The sequence below is a fragment of the Callospermophilus lateralis genome, chromosome 9 (assembly GCF_048772815.1).
Source record: "Callospermophilus lateralis isolate mCalLat2 chromosome 9, mCalLat2.hap1, whole genome shotgun sequence".
Lineage (NCBI taxonomy): Eukaryota > Metazoa > Chordata > Mammalia > Rodentia > Sciuridae > Callospermophilus > Callospermophilus lateralis.
Window position 1 is genome coordinate 108,818,127 of NC_135313.1, and position 17,279 is coordinate 108,835,405.

A 17,279-nucleotide genomic window follows, 5' to 3' on the forward strand; every position below is an offset into this window, starting at 1 on the left:
TTATTATTGCCTATCTTATTTGCCCTCCTGAAATTTAGTAAGAATTTTGTCTTAAATCATTTTAAGGTCCCCACAAATGTTTAGCAAATTGGTTCTAGTTTGTAAAAGGTGGACAATAGTCCTGCATACATGCGGCAGAGGTTGCTCACAAAATTGTAATGCTTTGTATTACAACATGTGTAAACATATATGTATATACACATACATACACATAATAATTTTACATATAGATATAACTATATATCTACATGTATATAGATATGTTCATATGTATTTTTTTCTGTCTTACGTGTATTTTGTTCTACGTTATGAAATTATTTTCCATTAGAGCATGGTTTACTACTACAGTTCACAGCGTCCAAAAAATAAAATATTTTGACTACAAGGCTTTATATTAAAGTGGTGTCAGGATGTTGGAACCAGCCATTCTGGTTCTGAATCCCAGCACCATCACCCCTGCTAGCATGTAGCCTTGGGTAGTTTAAGTATCTCTCTGTTTTCTCACCTGAACAAACATGCTATAGGATTTTTTTGATAAAATGAAAGACTCACTATAACATTCTTAGCACAGAACTCAGATGTAGTGAGAACTCAATCCCTTTTGTTTTTCAATCCCTTTTGTTTATCTTCTGGGATGGACTGATTACAGAAAGTACAGGATTTCCTGCATCTCATTTATGATGGGATTTCTTTGATTTATCTTGAAATGTAAATACATACTCTCTGAAACCTTCCCAACACAACTAAAGTCTGTGTTCATCTTAAGGAAGAGCAAAAGAGAAAGCTTGGGCTGAGGTTGGGTCTCCAGAAAAAGGTCATTCTAGGTAGCATCAGCCTGGATTTGTGGCTGTTAATGAATTGTAAGCAATGTGAAGAACGACTAGTATTGAGGCTGGGGTGCACTCTTCAGATGATACCAAGCCAGGTCCCAGCTGGTCAGCTCCCTACAAACAAAAGCAAGCCACACCTGGCCTATGGAGAGTCCAAGCTAAGCAAACACTTATGCTGATAAGGCTTAGCGTCCCGTGATAAGTTCAGTGTTACCTGGAAAGACACAGAGGGTCTGGTTGATTACATGTGTAGTGCCCTTGTAAGCCTCTGTGATCCTGAACCAAACATGTGTGCAGGTTACTGACCCTCATATTGATGTCTCACAGTGGGAGGTGAGGGTTGAGATGGAAAATATTTGGATGAAGTTGTAGACAGCTCATGTGTGTCATTTGTTCTTCCTGTAGGGTCCACATCAGTTTAGTACCAAATGATGTCAGTCATAAGGAAGCAAAAGCCTGCCATTCCTTACACATGTTTGGAATACATTACTTAGTACTTTCCTTCCCTGACACCGTTCATGCTATAATCTAGGGGAAGCTTTGACACAAAATTACACATACACACACACATATATATATTGTATATATATTTTATGTATATTATATATGCATTTTTTCTTCTGGTGGTTTAATGTTCATTTCATTTTTGGCTACACCTTCTATAGTATAACATGAAATAAGACCCACCAAGTATTTTGCACGCTTGATTCTTTCTTTCCGAAGTTACCTACATAGGGACCGAATAACTGAAGTATCTCAAGAATAGCATTTACTTAGCATATATTTTTTCTGGAAATAAAGAGCACAATTCCAAAGTTCAGAGTGTCAGATTCTAATTCAAAACTCTAGAATAACAAAAGGTCTAGGAAGAAACTTTACACCTTAATGATGTTTAGGGTGAATACAGACGTTCTCTCTCTCCCTCCCCCATGCTCTTTCAAATCCTCTTCCCTCCCAGCTCCACAAAAAGAAAAAGGGGGATAAGAAAGAAGCCTCTGCCTCTTGTTGGCAGTAGAATTTATTCCATAATTTACTTTTTCAGCCAACTGCAGTCGTTGCCCTTGCCTCTGGGCACTTGTTCAAAAACACAGAAATGAAATAACAGATTGGCCAGACCGAGCACAACTCCCCAGTCACAACCCTATTATCTCCTCATTCTGTCACCCCCATTAGGCAAAGGCCTGGGAGACTGAATGGTGACAATGCGTATTTATGTAGCTCGCAAGTCTCTGCAGCTCTAGGCTTTTTGCCAGTGTCCCCATTCCCCCTTGTTCCTCCCTATGCAGGACCCACTGAGAATAGGTCTGGGGCAGCTGATCCCTAGGTCTGCACTGCAGCCACCTCTGCGTTTCTTCAAGGGCTCTGAGCCACCTTCCGATCTGGGAAAGGGTCTTCATCCTGAGAGAACCAGAGCCAGACCAAGGGACCCACCTCTCCTGCTTGTGAACTGCCCACCTGTGAATGGACATGGTGGGAGCTGCAGTGTGGGGATTTTACTGAATCTCTGGTCTATCTCAATTACCGGGAGGAATTTGGTTTTGTGATATTTATAACCCTTCTCTTCAGGTCAGATCAAACAGCAAATCGGTTCACTTAAGATCAGCTGTGTATGGTCTCTGCTGGGCCATCTCTGGAAAAAACAGAGATGTCTCTGAATAGGACAAAGGTAGAAGAGAGGAGGAGGGTCTCTGTTTAATCATGGCAGGATTATTTTCTGATTATTGCCTCCTGGTGAAATTCCTTTTAATATTATAGGCATGAGGTGCAAACATTGACTATGGGATCATTCCCCACTTGTTAAAATGTTAAAACAGGGAAGCTGTATAGGGCTGAGGATGTAGCTCAGGGTTAGCTTGTTGGCCTCCATGTGGGAGGCCCTGGGTTCCATCCCCAGTACTGCAAAAAGCAGATGAAAATAAATAAATTGTAGAGTCCATATAAGAGAGATCCACAGGAAAGCACTTTTTCTCTCTTTTGGAGCAGTCTACCTTGTGGACACTGTTCATTTGTGATGGTTGACTTTTTGAACTGGTTTATGCTCTACCTTGTATTCTGTGTACAGTCCATGCACTTGTTCAATGTAGCCCTTTAATTACAGTCATTCATGATTTAATGAGGTATATTCTGAAAAATGTACCCTTGTGAGGTTATTGTGTCATTATGGTTAATTGGTATTAATGAAAAATCACAGGGTACACTCTGTAAAAATTGAGATAGTGGTGATGTCACTATGCCTTATAAATCTTATGGAACCGCCGTCATATATGAGGTGTACTATTGACCAAAACGTCATTATACGGCACATAACTGTACTTTGATTAATAATTCTAAGAGGAGGTGAAAATTTTGGGTTATACTTCTTGATTTTTGCCCCCAACCTCTTTTATGCAACTGGATAGTAAACACATCTGGAGTCAGATCAGATCTTATGAGAGTCCTACCTTGTTCAGAACCACCTATTCCCTGAGCATGGTAGTGCAAGCCTATAATCCCAGGAACTTGGGAGGCTGAAGCACGAGGATCGCGCAAATTCAAAACCAGCCTCGGCAACTTGGTGAGACCCTGTCTCAAAATAAAAAGGAAAAAGGACTGAGCATACAGCTCAGTGATAATGTGCCCTAGCGTTTTAATACCCAGTGTGCCTCCCACCCCCAGGAAAAACAAAAAGCAGAACCACCAATTCAGCCCTTGTCCCCTACACATCTCTGGCCATTAAGAGGTGAAACCAGAAGGAGGGCCTCTCTGCCAGGAGACTAGCATTGTACTGAGAAAACGAGGAGAGCACACAGCTTAATGATTTTTAGACAGATGGATTTTCCCCTGAGAAGAGCAGGATTTGATTTAAATTAATCCATCCTAGAGAGAATTATTGCCATGTGTGGGTTCTGCCTAGGATATGTGGGAGAGGACAATTCCTCACCCCTCCTAGGTGAGAAAGAACAGGGTGAAATGGAAGCCACTGCTTAAGGGGGAGAGGGCTTGTTTTAAAGCTATAATTGCTGCTGCTGCTGCTGCTGCTGCTGCTGATCAAACCCTAACCACCCTGTCCTTTGCTTTCTACATCAGCTCACACCCCAGACAACAGTTTTCTGGGGTTTGTGGTCGAGCAGCACCTGAACTCCAGCGACATCCACCACATTAACGAAATCAAAAGGCAGAACCAGTCCCTTGTGTATGGCAAAGTGGATAGCTTCTGGAAGGTGAGTCAGCCTGTGCACGTGTCGCTCTCTCTGAAGAGCAGCTTGTTGGGTAATTTAATTTAACTTTGATCCAGAGAGTAATCAAGCCAAGTGCCCAGGGCTTAATGGGATCTGCTTAGACGTAAACAAGAATGTTCAGGGGTTGGTTGCTGCAGTATTTGGGCATCTAACCAAGGATTTAGTTGGTCATCCATCCTTATAGCAGCTGTACAGCAGACCCTTTAACTCGGCATGTCCAAAGTGACACCTTGGAGCTTCTTTCACAGTCAGCCAGTACCCGAGGTTTCCACATCCACACACTCAACCAACTGCAGATTGAATGTATTCTGGGAAAAAAAAAAATTGTGTCTGTACTGAAAATATACAGACATTTTTTTTCTTGTCATTCTCTTAACAATACAGAACAACAAGTATTTACATAGCATTTACATCATATTAAGTATTTTAAGTAATGTGGAGATGATTTATAGTATATCGGAGGAAATATGTAGATTCTATGCAAATACTGTGCTATTTTATATAAGGTACTTAAGCATCCTCAGATTTTGTTATTCTTGAATGTCCTATAACCAATCTCTTGTGGATATAGAGGGAAAATGGTACTTGTTTCCGAGAGCAAGGGCTCCATGGGTGCAGATGTCTTTCTGAAGCTAGGCACTTCACAGAGACCCTTTGCCAACTGAGTTTTTGCCTCTGCCCTGTGAAAAAACAGTCAGTGAAGGTAGGCAGCTCCCTTTCCTGGGGAATGAGGCAGCTTCATGGTCTTTGATTATGGTCATTTCACACTTATCCTGGAAAGGTGGTTGGTAGGCAGCTTGCTCAGGAAGGCTGAATGAAACAGAGCTGAACCAGGTGTTCCAAGAGCACCCAACTATTGGGCCCCAAAGGGTCTCCCTGCCCTCCTGAGATGATTTCCACAGTATACCCGAGGCAGGTACAATAATAGACAAACCAGACAGGGCGTGACTTGTTGATGGGGAATGCAAATTCTTTTATTTGGCAAATTAGCCTCAGAAGACGAATGTCATAATTTTGAGGAATGTTTGTAAAGGGCAGAAATCTCCAGAACTTCAAAACATGATTGTTCTTAAATAAAACCCTTTACTGAAGGATCCGTAAATTGTGGTTTCATGTTATTCTGTCTCAGCTATCGAGGAAGTCAGAAATCCTGCAACTGAGGGAACACAGCTGTGCAGGGTGATGAGTCCCTTTTTTTCTGACTCATGTTCAGAAAAGGAAAGGCAGTGTCCCACCCCTCAGCTCTGTAGTGCTAAGTATTGTAAAGGGACAATGAATTTGGCCTGTTTCAAGGGACACTGATTTAATTCCAGATAAGGGAATTTGTTATAAACAGCAAGATTCTTTGTTTAGTATAGTAGTTCCCAAATGGGGACAGTTTTACTCTGCCTCCCACCCCACCCCACATCCGCCAGGGGGATATTTGGCAATGTCTGGAGATCATTTCAATTGTCACATCTAGGATGCATACTATAGCATCTAGTAGGTGGAGGCCAAGGATGCTGTAAACATCCTGCAATATACAGAGAAATACCTAGCATCAAATATAAGTAGTGATATTTATTAGTAAATAAGAATTTACTAATATTTACTGATATTATCAGTAAATAAGAATTATTTCCTATGTCTATTACAGGTTGAACATTCCTAATCCAAAAATTTGAAATCCAACATGATTTTTGAGCTCTGACATGATGCTACAAGGTGTGTAAAATCCCACACCAGACCTCATGTGATGGGTCATAGTCAAAACTCATGTGCACTAAAAACATTGTATAAAATTACCTTCAGGTTGTATGTACAAGGCATATATGAAACAAAAATGGAATTTTGTGTTTAGATGTGTGTCCCATCTTTAAGATACTTCATCATATATATGCAGATATTCTAAAATCTGGAAAAAAAATTCATACACTTTCAGTTTCAAGTATTTCAGATTAAGGATACTCAACCCATATTCCCCACATTTTCTCCTCTCAAGTAAAATAAAATCAATCTAGATTTAGCTGGCTGAGATGCCGCCATTAATTTATACATCTTTGCTTCCCCTGTATCAAAACGTGCCCCATGTTGATGGTACATTTTGGGGTGATTTTCAGCTGAACTCTGATTAAGAAGGGCATGTTGGGTGTTCTCATTCGCAGTGTGGTTGTAGCATGGGTGGATCACGGCACTGACTTTAGGAACAGCCAGCCTTTTAAAGGGTGCAACTCTCTTCTCTGCAGCTGCTCAGAGAAAATAGCTTGTATGTCTGAGCGGGCTTGACCTTGAAATTATATCACTTCTGTTTTGGAACCAAATGCAGCCCCCTTCTGGGTGCCTCTGGCAGCGTTGTCTGTTTCCCTAGAAAAGCAAGACAATAGTTTGGGTTGTGAAACCTTTTGGGTTGCCTGTTTGGGTTGAATTAATGCTGCCACTAAAACCACGATGTCTTTGATGCCAGTCAGAATCCCAGAAGTGTTAACTATGTTGCTTAAATGATCAGTGACATGATTTAGAAATTCCTCTGTATTTTGACCTGTTTAAACTATGCAGGTGATCTGATCTTCCACATACCAGTGCCACCTAAGGATTACAAATGGCTTAGTGACACTGTGTCTACATTCATCTTTTCCTGAGTACTCGAAATCAAGGACGATGTTTCAATTTTATGACATCATTCCAGCATTCTGTTCCAAGAAAAGCCCCCCAAAAGATGAAAATACTTTAAAATTTTCACATGTCTTCAAGACATCCTCTTCAACTTTTGAACACAGAATAAACATAGGAGACTTTAGGTTTGTTCTCAAAATATCCCCATTCCAGAGTATTTCATGAATATATACAGAAAACAGATGTGCCTTTTAAGAGAGATGTTATTCCAACCACATTGCCAAAGCTGCGTTCAACCCTAGCTTTAGTGAGTGGGAGGCTTTGTAAATGTTTTTTTCTCCATCCTGCAACCCTTTGCCTTAGAGATCTTCTGGAAAGGAAGTAAATTCTGTCGGTCCTGGGAGGTTTAGGGTTTGAGGTGGGAGAAGGCACAGTGTGGACCAGAACGACTCACCTTCACCCTCAGGTTCTAGAACTCTCTGAATTCTGAAGGTGCCTGCCTCACTCTTATACCACCTTTCCTTTTGAGGGCATCTCCGCATCCACCCAGGCACTTGAGGGGGCATTGCCACCACTGGACTCCCTTGTAGCCGAGTCTGATTGCACCTACAAGTTATCCTGTAACCCAGGAAGTCCAGCTCACTGGTGTTTGGAATCATGATCCTGGCTCAGAAAACTGAGTCAAGTCAATGAGATTCTTGGGTTAGTGTTAGAATTAGAAGAACAGTGACAGTCGGCCATGGGGATGGAAATCCAAATGACAGAAATCCAGTTACCTGGCTGACGTTGTGAGGCCAAGACAGAAAGTTTTCAGGAGTCCAGATGAGGAAGAAAGGACCCAGGCTGAAAGGAGAGGATGCTGTCAACAGGGTGATGAAGCGCATCCTAGGGAGGAGAATGGTGTGCCTTGGGGAGATAGGCAGGCAGATATAACACCTGAAACCTGGGGATAAGAGGAAATCGCTTCCAGAGTTCCTGGCAGCTTACTTTTTCCACATCATGTATGCCTTTCTAATGCTTCAATCCCTTTCAGTATTCAAGCACTTTCTGTTCTTTTTAGTCATATCAAAGATGTCCACTAAACTACCTAGGTCTTCCTGTATTCCAAACGCCTGTGCAGAAGCACGGTGTATTAATACAGAAGGCCAAGGAGCAGCCTCTCTCCACAGACACACACTCCTGTCCCTGTTATGGCTGAGGTTCCCAGTGGTCTTGTCCTCATGTTATATACATGATGGAAAAGTGGGTAGGAAGGAGAGAAGAGGTGAACTTGCTACTGGACTATGGAATCCCAGAGACACTAGTATAGGAAGCATCTCTTCCCAAGACCCTGAGCATCAGATGAGAGTAATTAAACCTAATCCCAAGTGCAAGTCTCTCTTCTTAACTGGTGAAGGCATAGCTCTGGACTCTGGGCCTCTTCCTCTGGGATAGTCTGAGCACTAACTCTGGCAATCCTAGAAATGTGCCTAGAAGAAGCATTGTCTTTCCAGCTGGCCATGTTCAAAGACTTCCAACATCCTGTTACCTGAAGTCATCAGAGAATGGAAAAATCAGTCAATTTTTTTGAAAATATATAATTTGAAGGTACAGAAATTAAAATTAATTGGAGTCTTGCTTAACTATATTAATTTAATTTCTAGTTTTCTTTAAAAATAATATCCTGAGCATAACTGAGTCTTTGGACCGTGAGGCAGGGTCAGTATTTTACATGTCCATGGTCCCACCATGATGTTCTTAAGACTTACTAATGAGGGACTGCTGTTGAAGCACACATGCTGGAGGCCTTGCTTTGACCACACGGGGAGAACAAGCTCAGCCCCCAAGTCACAGCTGGTGTTTAGACTCAAACAACTTATCGTATGTGAAGTACTTAACCTTCTTGATCTGTGATGTGGGTCAGTAACAACTACCATGCAGCGGAGCACTTCCCATCTTAATAGAATATATAGATCACCTGGAGTCTTGAGGAAATGCAGGTTCTGGTTTGAACCTTCAGGGTGAGAAGAAGACCCTGCGTTCTCAGGAGCACACAGTGACAGAGATGTGCTGTTGGCAAAGCCCACTTCCAGGAGAAAGGTCTGGAGTGCTTGGGATTCTGTAGAGCGCTGGGCCTCACACAGCTAGCTGACCAGTCAATGAACAGATACTTCCTCTTTCTATCTTCTTTTATGCTATGCTTTTCAGCCTATCATCTCTCCTGTCATTTTTTACTGCTCTTAGTGCAGTGGACTGATTCCAGTCATCCTAATCTCACTTCTCATAAGCACATTTACAAACCTGGCTACTTCTGGTTTTTGCTGCCTGGCCCTTAGAATGGGTTGAGCCTGTGGTAGGTGGTGGACTCTCAGAGGTGAGAGAGGCACACTGTGTCCACTGTGCTCTGCTGTCCTGGTGTGCATGTTCATGTGTATGCTGGGCAGTGTGGCATGGTGATCAGGAACACAGACACAAAGCTAGAGAGCAGGGCTGGGTTCCTGGCTCTGCCACCAGCTGCCTGATCTTGGGCAAGTTACTTAACGTCTCTTGGCCTCCTGTTTCTTGGTGATCATCATAGGATTTCCATGATCATTAAATGAGTAAATGTATGTGAGTTCTTAGAACAGGGCCCAGTGCACTTTCAGTCTAAACAAATGCTGCTCTTGTTAATGTCATTTTGGAGGCTATGTAGGAAACACTACCATGGGAATCATACAAGTCTGCCCAAAGATATTCAGATTCCAATTTTTAAACTGTTATCAGTGGTTGGCAAACTCTGTAACCTGGGGTCCAAATCTAGCCCATAATCTGTTTTTGTAAATAACATATTTTGGAATACAGCCATGGCCATTCATTGTCTAAGGCAGATTTTGCACTAAAATTGTGGAGTTGAGTAATTGTGACAAAGACTGTGTGGCCTACAGAACAAACAGTATTTATTGTCTGGTCCTTTCCACAACTGTTTGCTAACCTCTGAGCTAGGCCAGGTCCCAAGTTAACTAACTGAGGCTCTTAGAGGACACATTTGGCCAGCAGTCCCTGGCAGGGAATGCAGAGGTCCCTTTAGCTCTTTCAGAGTTCTTGACCATGTTGATGGTTAAGAAGTATGTGGAAAAATAAAATGTGACTTTATGAAAATTCTGGTTGCTCTAAAGACAAAGTCCCAGGCACCGAGCCTAGCCCTCTTCCTAAGCATTCAGAACAAGCTGGAAGGTATTGATTGTACAGAAGGGCTTTGAAATGGGGGTGTAGCTCAATGGTAGAGCATGTACTTAGCATGAGCAAGGTTCTGAGTTTAATCCCCCTCTTTGGAAAAAAAAAAAAATTGTGGGGTATCTTGGAGCCCTTTACATGCATCACTTTGGTATACACACTGATGCCTTTTGAGGAAGCCAGGGCAGCCGGTTAAACTTAATCCTTCTGAGCAGGGTACTATGGTGCATGCCTGTCATCCCAGGGCATGGTAGGCTGAGGCAGGAGGATCACAAGTTCAAAGCCAGCCTCAGCAAAAGCGAGGTGCTAAGTAACTCAGTGAGACTTTTACTCTAAATAAAATACAAAATAGGGCTGGGGATGTGGGCTCAGTGGTCAAGTATCCCTGAATTCAACCCCTAGTACATCCCCCACCCCTGCCAAAAATAAAAAATCACCATTCTGGTTTATGGATGAGGAACTGACTCAAGTTGATGGGGTGACATTGCTATGGTTCCATAGCACATGCAGTGGCAAAGCAGGGCTAGGCTCTGCCTACCTCCTTAAAAATGTGATTCTCTGCTGCTCCTGGCCTGATGGAGCTGCTCCCCTACACTTGCCCTACAGAGTGCTGGTTCTGTGTTTAGAGCAGGATTCCCAGCCTGGAAGGGAGTCTCCATGGGTGACCCGAGTATACAGTAGGAGCCCGTGGCAAATATTGGCATAAACTGTTGTTATAAACTGTTGTTTCTGGTTGCTCACCATGGGGGTGGTCAAGTCAAAAGAGCCTTCTGCAGCCAGTTCTGCAAAACAAATACACCTTAATTTGAATAATTCAAACCATTTCCGACTGCAGATCCCAGGCCTGGCTTGTCCTAGCCTGCCCTGCAACAACCAAAGCCAACTGTCTTGCCTAAATTTGGAGAAGTATTTTTTTTTTTTTTAAATCTATACCGTGTGGTTATAAAGCATCCCCCTCCAGTGGCACTTCCCTTCCTGCTGATCTTACAGAAATGGGGCAGAAGAGCTTTCAGAAATGTAACATAAGTTGTCCTTCCCTCTTGCCCTTTTCTAAGCCGTTCTTCATACACAGCAGCCAGAGTGATCTTTTTAAAAATGTAAATTGGATCATGTTTCTCCTTGCCCAATCTCCAATGGCTTCATCTTAAACTTAGAACATGTGGCTTTTATACTGAAATATGGCCTCATAAGCAGGTTTGGTGAGGCTCCCTGTGTACTAATGACACCTGCTCTGCTCCTACTGCTCTCCCTGCTCCCTTGCTATGGCCTCATGTACCCCCACACATCTCTCCCTTCACCAAGGAGGCCTGGTGAGCCCTCTGATAGGCGCTACCTGCCCTGGCTCACCGGAGCCTTATCTTCTGGGCCTTCCCTGTCCTACATGTGCTGTCAACAGATGTCATTCCTTCCCTCCATATCATAGCACCCTTTCATCCCCATACTTAAGTGGAAGCAGTTACTTTCTTCATTGTTGATCTCCTTTCTTACTAGAGTATAAGCTCTATGAGTGCAGGGATCTGTTTTGCTTACCCAGTACCACCTGGAATGTGGTAGGCATCCAGTAACTACTTGAGAACCAAATGACTCTCCCTCTGATTTAGCTGAAATGTTAATTTATCTGGGAAACCGGGGACATGACTTGAAATGCTTTTTGCTTTAGGCATTTCCCTGTGTTCTTCAGTGGCCCAAGTGAGAGCTGGAGAGGGGTTTTGAGGGAAGGAGAGGAGCTATATTCATGCAAAATCTGCCGGCCCCATAGAGGCTTTCAGAGCCTTGAGGATCAGAGGGAAAGACCACAGTGAGGCAGCGTGGGAGAAGGATGCTCAACAGGGAGGTTGGGGACTTGGCTCTGGGCTAGTTCTCCTGTCATGTGGGATTTGGGGCAGGCAACTCGGCTTTAGTTTCCTCCCTTGTACAAATTAAGGTATTGGTAAAAATAAATAAGCAAAAGGACATGAATTATTGATGTATGCAACAGTGTGGCTGACCTCAAAATAATTAAAAGCACATATTTATGCTATATTATTCTATTCATATAAAACTCTAGAAAATGCAAACCAATCCACAGCAACAGAAAACAGATCAGTGGTTGATGGTGATGAGACAAGAAAGAGATTATGGGTATGTTCATTGTCTTAGGTATGGTTTCATGGTGTATATATGTCAACTCTTATGACATTGTACACTATATGTGTAGCCAATTATATGTAAGTTACCTTGGTAAAGATATTAAAAATAATGAGAGCTAGCAAACAGTAGCCTATAGGCCAAATTCTGTATGTGGGCAGTTTTTGTACAATATGCAATAGCTAAGAATGTTTTTTATATTTTGAAGATACAACAAAATATGTAACAGGGAACTCCTGTGTTCTGTCAGGGCCTGAATTATTTATTATCTGGCCCTGTGCAAAAAAAAGTTTGCTGACCCCTGGCTTGGATGAATAATTATTTACCTTGCTCTTTGAAGCCCTGGAGTCCTGCTACTTCAGGACATCAAGGGCAACCACATAGTACAGACCCATCCTATCAGAGAAACTGATTATCTTTGGCATAGATTTGGATTTAGCATAAGATTTTTTACTGGGGGGCTGGGCATGGTGGCACATGCTGTAATCCCAGTGATTTAGGAGGCTGAGGCAGGAGGATACAAAGTTCAAGACCACCTGGGTAACTTAGTTAAACCTTGTCTCAAAATACAAAATAAAAAGGGCTGGGAATGGACCTCAGTGGCAAAGCACCCCTGAGTTCAATCCCCACTACCAAAAAAAAAAAAAAAAAGACTTCGCTCTTCACTGGGGAAAGCGTTTTACTGCTTTAAACATCCAAAAATAAAAGTCTCTAGATGAGGTGACCTCTGAGTCTGAGATAGAATTCCATTCTGAAAACTATGTAATTATCTAGCTTGCTAATTTGGTTGACTTGGGCTTAGTTTAAATTAATGCAAAATTGGAAATGGGAGTTGTTTGGAGAAATGCAGTCTGATTTCATAGTAGGAATTAACTGCTCTTAGTGCATTGTTTTAATGAACCGCCAAAGACCTTTATAATTAAAGAAGGTTCTGAAATCCTTGAAAAGAACACTTCTTTGTAAGTAGGTTAAACCTTGTCATCCTGTTTGCTCTTTAATGTACTCAGCCAGGCTTATTTTTGCAAGATAATGTAGAGAGATACACAGATAAGTTTAAACCCTCCTTACATCATTTCGGCCTATATTTTGAAAGAACAAAGTAGGGATTGGTTTTGTTGGACTTGCTAAAAAGTATAACTTCATCATAGCTCTTGGTTCTGGTTCCAACCAGAACATTAGAATATCAACTACCTTCTCCAGTTTATTTCCCTTGGGGGACAAGTCAATCAGAAAGACCCTGTCTTGGTCCCTGGGAGACTGAACTTGTAAGACACCAGAAGAAGTTCAAGGTGCCAGTGAAGAAGGCATCCCTAGGAAGGCAGCCACTCTCCAAACCATGTCACTTTTGTGCCTGACGTGCCATAAAGCACAGAAATATGGGGGAGCCTTTTCCCCAAATTCAAGTTCCAGCTTGTAGGTTGGGGAGGAACAGAGGAGAGATCAAATACGAAGGGAAACATCGGAAGTGAATCATTAGCTTTTAAGGTTCCAAGGCTGCAGCCCAGGAGGCTTACAGATTTTTCAAATAGTATTGGCTGTGTGTTGATTGTAACTTAATCCCATGTGGCATCCATCATAGGCCTGTGACTGTTTGATGAGCCTTCTCATGCTGGAATGAATGGAGTTCAGAGGACCCAGGCCAGCTTTTTCTGTCCCACTTTCCCGGTGGTTGATTGTCTGTTTCAGCAAGCTTTCTGCTATCATCTTAAACTCTCAGAGGTTTCCTTGTTAGTTGGCAGAGAGAACATTCTCCCTGGGGTACCCCTATTTCAGCCTGAAGGTGCTAATCACAGACAGTCTGAATGGTAGGAGGAGCCTCAGGTGGGAACACAGACTCCCTGATTCTAATTTCAGCTGCAACACTCACTGGCTGGCTAACCTTGGCAGTCATTTGCCCTCTGGGTCTCACTTTCCTCATCTGTAAAATGAGGCAGAGGACTAGATGTTCTTGCTCAGATCCCCAGAGTTCCATGTTTCTATAATCTAAACTCCTCCTTGGCCTTCTCTAATTCTTTCAAGAGCAAGGACAAGGAGGAGGTAGCCTGTAAGAAAACTTTATGGGCCATCAGAAATAGGGCAGAACCAGACAAGAGCCTGGGGCGGTGGGCAGCAAGGGGAGAATAATTCCAGGCCAGGCCCAGAGTCAGAGGAAAGGATGGGCTTGCTGTGACCTAGCATCCATGAGTATAAAAGAGACTTAAGGGATTCATTGACAGTGCACTCATGCGGGTCAACAGGGTGAGGCCTGCCAGGAATTGATCATGGGCTTTCAGTTGAGCCATGACATAGAATGAAGGGGTTATTTATTCCCTACCAACTTGAGAGCATTAAGCATGGCACCCATCCCTGCTAACTCTCAGGGTATTGATCTCCTGCCTGTCTCTGCACTATCAAGCCCACCTGGAGACTTGGAGAACTACCGGCAGAGACTGTGCAGCCAGACTGGTCAGTGGTGGCTTTACACTCACTAGACAGGTCCTTTATTCCCTGTCTCTTCTCTTACCTGTAGAATGGGTGATGATAATAGCACTCATTTTATAGTTCTCATTAATAAATACAGTCATATATCCCTTAACCTCGGGAATATGCTCCGAGACTAGATCATTGGGCGTTGTTTTCATCATGTGAACATCATAGTTACATAAACTAAGGCAGCTCTGATGTCATGGGGGAGATAATTATATGAGACCAAGGTTGTGTGTGTGGTCTCTCATTGACAAAATTGTTACATGGCTCATGATTGTCTAAAGCTATTAGAACAATGCCTTGTATTCATTAACGTCTGTTAGTTTTTTTCTGCTAGTAGTATGATTAGGTAAATTAGAGCCCTTCTGACTGGAAGAAGTAAAATATGGGGGAGACTCATAAACCTGCTGTATGAAAATAGATTGAAGTTGTTGCTTGCCCAGATGAAAAAGGGCTTGGATGGAGTGGGTAGGTACTGAAGAAGAAGTAAATAGTAAGGAATCAGATATGCTCTTTATAACCTACATAAGGATGTAAATAGGCTGCACATGAACTTGCTGAGCTTTCCGGGAGTATCAGACAAAGCATAACTCAACCATCGATGCCATCCATGATGAGGCGGGCCATTAAGCCCCCGCTGCTGTTGGCTGAAGGGGCACTGCTTCTGAGAAGTACTGTTAATGCCAGGGGATGCCAGGGTATCTGTTTTGTAAGGTCCCTGTAGAATGTGGGTGGCAAGGAGTAAGGGCAAAGGAAATAGGAGAGAACACTGCCCAGGGGAAGCTTGGCCGCAGGCTGGCAGAGTCAAGAAAGTAATACCGCCTGTGCTGCACTTCATCAAGGCACTGCTGTGTGCCTGAAGCAACAGAGAAACCTTGGAACCCTTAGGCTGAATCCTGCTCACAAATATTTATGTTCAGCAAGCACAATGTTTTTTAAATGGCAAATTTTCCATTTGGGCAGTTCATCTAAATAGCTAGAATTCCCTGCTTCTTTTGAAAATTTAGTTGATGTGGCAAAGGAAACTTGTACGCCTTATATGCCTGTGGTCTGGAATGAGTGGTGACTGTTTCCACATATGGGTGGTGGGTTGTTCCAAGGATGATGGTCCTTCTGAGGCCACCTCTCTGCAGGACCCATTTGATCCTCACAAGTATTTTTGTGAGAGTTGTGCTGGGGAGGCCTGCAAGAAGCCACCTTTTAGTTCAGTCTTTTGAGAAGGGAGTAGGTTTCCTCTGAAAAGAGTGAAGTTACAGGAGGAAATGTGAATTGGTGCAAGGTGGCCACCAAGTTTCCCTGATGAGAAAAGCCTTGATCACATCCTCTCCTTGTGTGGTGTGTGGCTGCCGTTTTGGCAGAACCACCCGTGCTGTGAGTGATGAATCCCATGATTCATCACCACCGAGACTTGCTTTTGATGGCCTGTTTAGAAGTCTGTCCAATTTTGAGGGCTGAGCTTGTGTAGGGAGGAAAACCAGGGCCCTTCTTTCAATATGCAGCTACAGTAGAAACCCGAAATTCTCGAAATCTGTGTGGCAAACTTCTTCTTGTCAGAGCCATCCCAAGAGCACTTTCCAGTGGGCCTGGCAGCTCTGATACTGGCTGTGCTGGCTTTTGCTGCTGAGCTGGGCTGAGCTGGGCTGAGCTGGGCTCTCGCTTCCCTTCTTTGGGATGGGGCTCAGGGCATACGTGAGGAATGCCTGGTATTCTGTTCTCCTTCTGGGACTTGCAGTCTGTTGGCTCACTGCTCTTTTCTAGTGTAATGAAGTCTTCAAACCTTGCCACTAGTGAGTGAAATCCCCTCCTTAAAACCCAACAGATGGAGCACCCCTGGTTCCAGCTTAAAGCAGTAGCCGGTCATAGGTCCAGGCAGAAATCCCACATGGTCCTTGGGAGGTTTTGCTGAGATTTCCAGCCTGTGTTCCAAGGAAAAGCAGGAAAGCTTAAGTTCATTCTTAGAAATTTAGCCAGTGTTAAAACAAACAAACAAACAAACAAACAATCACTTGGGAACCACTTAAAAATCCCAACACCAGGGCACCTGCTCAGCCTCATCTTGTAGAATCTCCTGGGAAGGGACCTGGGAGTCTGTGTTCAGTAAATGCTGCACAGGCATGTCTGGGAATCGCTGTGCTAGGTAGCCATCAATTTTCCCTGATCAGAAAAACCTTAATCACATCCTTTCTTTGTGTGCTGTGGACAGAATCACACATGCTGTAAGAGACACTGCTGTGCCCTTGTTTGACCTAGACCACACCCTCTGCTCCTGGGCTTTGTTGTCCAGAACAACTGACCAGCTGCCCGGCCTGTCCTTCTCAGACCTGTGCCCTTGTTGCCATGGAAACAGCCCATCATCTAAGTAATCTCTGTAAGGGTACAAAGAGCTGATATAGTCTCTAGTGATATCCCTCAAGAATTCCTGCCTTTTAACCTGAGAACTCAAATAACAGTTTACTTGAATTTTAGAGGGTACAGAGTACTTCCTAATAGTCTCACAAGCATATGTCAGTTTTACAGGTGATAAAATGAAGCCTCAGAGATATTTAGGAGAAACAGTCCTCCTCAAGGTGTGGATAAGTGTTCGTCCTCTTGGTAGCATTCCTTTTGCTAAGACAAAAGGAAAGATCTTTCATGGTCCAAAGCTTTGAATGATAATTGGTAGAATTTTAGGCCTTGTTGCAGGTGGTTGGATGAGGGGAGCAGTTCAGGCCTAGGGGTAGAGAAGAGTTATCTTGGTGCTCCCCTCATGAGAATCACTAACTCGTGAGCAGTTTCCTGCTCTATGCATGACTGCCAGCCCTTGCTGCCAGCCCTCCCAGCAGCATAAACAGCCAAGTGCCAATCCCTGCAGCTG

At 43.3% G+C, this 17,279-nt stretch overlaps 1 protein-coding gene across 2 annotated transcripts in view; it reads left to right on the forward strand.

Moving 5' to 3' along the window:
* The window catches only part of Mgat5 (alpha-1,6-mannosylglycoprotein 6-beta-N-acetylglucosaminyltransferase), a 338,013-nt gene that overhangs the window by 244,350 nt on the left and 76,384 nt on the right, over positions 1-17,279 (forward strand). For both annotated transcript variants that reach the window (XM_076866214.2, XM_076866215.2), the window contains one exon: positions 3,897-4,030. In XM_076866214.2, the coding sequence (XP_076722329.1) occupies positions 3,897-4,030 (134 nt within the window). The remainder of the gene's footprint in view (positions 1-3,896; positions 4,031-17,279) is intronic.